This window comes from Brassica oleracea, chromosome C4 (genome assembly GCF_000695525.1).
Source record: "Brassica oleracea var. oleracea cultivar TO1000 chromosome C4, BOL, whole genome shotgun sequence".
Lineage (NCBI taxonomy): Eukaryota > Viridiplantae > Streptophyta > Magnoliopsida > Brassicales > Brassicaceae > Brassica > Brassica oleracea.
Genome location: NC_027751.1, coordinates 15,326,231 through 15,330,983, shown reverse-complemented (window position 1 = coordinate 15,330,983; position 4,753 = coordinate 15,326,231). Strand labels below are relative to the sequence as shown.

At 41.5% G+C, this 4,753-nt stretch overlaps 1 protein-coding gene and 1 pseudogene across 1 annotated transcript; both read right to left on the bottom strand.

The window, feature by feature from the left end:
- Positions 1–1,111, bottom strand: part of LOC106338232 — a 2,088-nt pseudogene extending 977 nt beyond the window's left edge.
- A 607-nt stretch (positions 1,112–1,718) lies between these two features.
- Positions 1,719–3,230, bottom strand: LOC106338231. Its single transcript, XM_013777258.1, has one exon. It carries the CDS (start codon positions 3,228–3,230, stop codon positions 1,719–1,721), a length of 1,512 nt encoding a protein of 503 aa, XP_013632712.1.
- Positions 3,231–4,753: the final 1,523 nt, after the last annotated feature.

Sequence of the window (4,753 nt, the reverse complement as noted above, 5' to 3'; positions counted from 1 at the left end):
TAGAGACAAAGTCTTGAGTGTCTTTGAACATATGAGGCCACCAAAACCCAGCTTGTAACACCTTTGAAACAGTATTGAAAGTAGCAAAATGACCTCCATAGGATGATCCATGACAGTGTGTAAGGATCCCATCAACTTCTTCTTTAGCAACTACTCTTCTATAGAGTTGATCTCTACAAAATATGTAGAGGTAGGGCTCATCCCAATAGTATCTCTTCACAACTTTGTAGAACTTCTTCTTGGCATATCCTTCAAGACCCAATGGCTCTCTCCCACAAGCTAAATAGTTCACCAAACCAGCATACCAAGGACCTTTCTCTTCAGTTGCCTTCACTTCTTCAAGCTTCTTTCCAGTTTCACAAACCGCTACTACTGCTCTTGTAGCCATAATCTGTTCTTATGGGAGTCCTTCATCAATGGGGATCCCACACTCAATCTTCAGTCTAGACAAGTGATTAGCTACACCATTCTCAACTCCTGGCTTGTCTTTGATCTCAAGATCAAACTCTTGTAGCAGCAGGATCCACCTCAACAGTCTTGGTTTAGCATCCTTCTTGGCCAAAAGGTGTCTCAATGCAGCATGATCAATGTAGACTATGACTTTTGACCCAACCAAATAGCTTCTAAACTTCTCAAAGGCATAGACAATGGCTAGCAACTCCTTCTCAGTTGTAGCATACTTCATTTGGTCTTCATCAAGAGTTCTATTCGCATAGTAGATCACATGGGTCTTCTTGTCTTTCTTTTGGCCAAGAACAGCTCCCACATCATAGTCACTAGCATCACACATGATCTCAAAGGGGAGATCCCAATCTGGTGGCTGCACAATGGGGGTACTAATCAGCTTGTCCTTTTACTTCTTGAATGCTTCTAGACACTCCCAATCAAAGTTGAAAGCAACTTCCTTGCATATAAGCTTAGTCATTGGTCTTGCTATCATGGAGAAGTCTTTGATGAATCTTCTATAGAATCCAGCATGACCAAGGAAGTTTCTAATGTCTTTCACTGTCTTTCGTGGAGCTAAACCAACCATCACCTCAATCTTGGCCTTGTCCACCTCAATCCCCTTCTCTGAAATCTTGTGCCCAAGCACAATCCCTTCCTTAACCATGAAGTGACACTTCTCCCAGTTCAGCACAAGGTTGGTGTCTTCACATCTCTATAGAACTCTGCAAAGATTGGACAAACAAGCAGAAAACAAAGATCCGTAGACAGAGAAGTCATCCATGAACACCTCCACAACATCCTCTATAAGATCAGAGAAGATAGACATCATGCACCTTTGGAAGGTGGCTGGAGCATTACATAGCCCAAATGGCATCCTTCGATAAGCAAATGTACCTTAAGGGCATGTGAATGTTGTCTTCTCTTGATCATTTGGATATATGGGTATTTGGAAGAACCCTGAATACACATCAAGAAAACAATAATATGGATGATTTGCAAGTCTCTCTAGCATTTGATCAATGAATGGCAATGGAAAATGATCCTTTCGAAATGTTGAGTTAAGTTTTCTATAATCTATGCACATCCTATGTCCCGTTATTGTTCTTGTTGGAATTAGTTCATTCTTATCATTTTTAACCACAGTTATTTTCTTTGGAACAACATGCACAGGAGCACTCATTTGCTATCTAAAATAGGATATATTACACCTGCATCTAGGAGTTTTAGAATTTCTTTCTTAACAACATCTTTCAAGTTGGGGACAACCTTCTTTAATGTTCTATAGAAGTCATAGATTCATCCTCTAGATGTATCTTATGCATGCATAAGGAGGGTGATATCCCTTTAATATCATCTAGTGAGTAGCATATTGCCTTTCTATACTTTTTAAGTTCATTCAAAAGTTTAGACAATTCATTCTCATTCAATTCACTACTCACAATGATTGGATATGTCTCATTAGGTCCAAGAAATTCACACCTTATACCAAGGGAAAGAGGTTTAAGCTCCACTTTTGGTGCTTTGAGTTCACTCCAATCATCTTCTTGGAGGTTCTCTTGTTGATCAACTGAGGCAGCATGTTGAACTTCTTGTGGAAGCTCTATGAAGTTGTCTTCTCTACTTTTCTCCTTGTGGCAGTCTAGCATCCTCACATACCTTTCACTCTCCTCATCTTCTATCAATTGAGTTTCTCTATCAACTGTTAGGGCATGTTGAAGAGAGTCCTCAATAGCTAATTCCTCCAAATACTCTTCAGCCAAAGCTTCCATCTCCTCAATGTAGAATGCTTGGCTTTGGGTAGTGGGCTTCTTCATCACCTCCTTGATGTCAAAATGCAGGATGTTTCCTTTGCCAAGATGAAGATCAATCTTCCTTTCCTTAACATTCACAACAGCTCCTGCTGTAGCCAAGAAAGGTCTCTCCAATATCAAAAGATCTGTTGGTTCTTCATCCATCTCCAACACCACAAAATCTGTAGGAATCTTAAAATTTCCATCCATAACAGGGAGATCTTCTAGGATACCAATGGGAATCTTCACTGAGCGATCAGCTAGCACAAGAGAGAGTCTACACTTCTTATATTGCGTAAACCCAAGCCTTTTAGCAATGGAGAGAGGCATAAGGCTCACACTTGCTCCCAAATCACATAGACACCTCTCAAAAGCCAATTGCCCAATGGCACAAGGTAGTGTGAAACTTCCTGGATCTTCAAGCTTTTTGGGGATGGTTAGCCGTTGTATAATGGCGCTGCATTCATGGGTAAGGACTACCATCCCTTCCATCTCTTTCTTCTTCTTGGTTACAACATCCTTGATGAACTTGCTGTACTGAGGCACTAGCATGAAGGCGTCAATAATGGGCATAGTAATCTGAACTTCACTCATTTGCTTCTCAAGCAAGGCCTTGTATTGCTCCAAAAGCTGTCTTTTGAATCTACCAGGGAAGGGAAGTTTTGCTTCATATGGAGGAAGAATGAATGGAGCTCCTTTTGATGAAGTAGCAACTTCATTCTTGTTCACAACCATCTTCTCTTCTCTAACTTTTCCTTTCCCTTTAGCTTCAACTATCTTCTCCAAGATCTCTTCATTGGTTTTCTCATCCACAATAACTACATCATCATCCACATTGATGACCACCTCCCCATCTTGGTTCTCATTATCCCTAATGAGAGCTTTAGGAGGCAACTGTTTACCACTCCTAAGGGTGATGGATTTCATTGTCTCCTTGGGGTTTTGCTCAAAGGTGCGAAGTGATCCCATAGGGCGTTTTGAGTTACTATCCATTGAGGTAAACTGGTTCTCCAAAGCCTTAAAGTTAGAAGCAAGGTTTGAGAACTTGTTGTTGAGATCATTGTAGCTTCCATCAACTTTGGTGTGAAGGTTCTTCAGCTCATATCCAATGTGCTTCTCACTTCTAGCTTGGGATTCCAAGATCTGCTTCAACATAGCATCAGTGCTACTCTCTTGTGTAGCAGAAGTAGAAGATCCCGCTTGGGCTTGTGTAGACTGATTTCCTTTGGAGGGGAAACCTTGAGAGTAGTTTTATCTAGCTTGGTAACCACCTTGTTGGTTGTTGTTGTAGAAAGGCTTTTGTTGGTAGTTGTTGTAATGAAAGTTAGGCTCCTTCTTGTACCATGTCCCATTAGCATTCACAAAGCACAACTCTTCTTGACCTTCTAGACCATCAACTTCATTAAGCACTGCAGTCCCTTCTTGTTTCTTCTCACCAACAAAGTTCACCTTTTCACCTTCTCTTGTTTAGCTCTATCCAAGAGAAGCATATTCATCTTGTCTTGTAGAGCTTTTAACTCTCTCTCGGTGTTTGTGTCATCACCTCCACTGCCTATGTTGCTTCTATCATGCTCATCACTGTAGACTGAATCACTCTTAGCCATGTTCTCTACAAGCTCCAAAGCATCTGCTTCACTTCTTCCCAGGAAGAAACCATTGCTAGTTGTATCAAGCTGACTTCTAAACTTGGGCAAAGCACCTCTGTAGAAAGTACTAAGCAAACTCTCCATATCGAAGACATGATGAGGACATTGAGAGATGTAGCTGTTGAACCTTTCTCATGCTTCTCCAAAGCCTTCGAGATTCCTTTGATGAAATCTAGAGATCTCATTCCTTAGCTTAGCAGTTCTTGAAGTAGAGAAAAACTTGGTGAGGAAGGCTTTCTTGCACTCATCCCATGTGGTGATTGAATCTCTTGAAAGGCTCTTCTCCCATGTGTGAGCTTTGTCTCCCAAAGAGAATGGAGACAACCGTAGCTTGAATGCTGCATCTTCAGAGACACCATTGATCTTTGTAGTTCCACACAGCTTATCAAAGTTATCCAAATGGTCTAGTGGATCCTCCAAGGCAAGACCATGATACTTGTTGCTCTGGATCATGTTTATCAAGCTTGACTTGATCTCAAAGTTGTTGTTTTCCACAGCTGGTGCTCTGATGCCAGCTCTATTCCCATGGATATTGGGCTCATCATGTGTGCCAACAGCTCTTGCTTGGCGTTGTGGGTGTTGTGGCCTAAGGTTGGCAGCTCCTTGGCCAATGCCCTCTCCATCTTGAGGCTGATTCTGATGTTGATCCATCATAAACCCCAATTTGTCTAGGTGAGCCTGTTTCTCTTCTTCTCTTCTTTTCCTTGCAATCTCCCTTTCAAGTGCTCTAATATCTTCAACTCTTGGAACTAGGTCGTTGGGCCTCTGCTCCGCAAGTTCATGCACCTGAGACACAAAAGGGCTAGGAGAGAGTATCAATACTAGATATAATAATAATAAGACTTAGTCTCAAGTAAAGACCAAATCTCA

Bases quoted from the DNA above. Each gene is read 5' to 3' on its own strand.
- LOC106338231 (XM_013777258.1), bottom strand. From the start codon at position 3,230: ATGGATAGTAACTCAAAACGCCCTATGGGATCACTTCGCACCTTTGAG.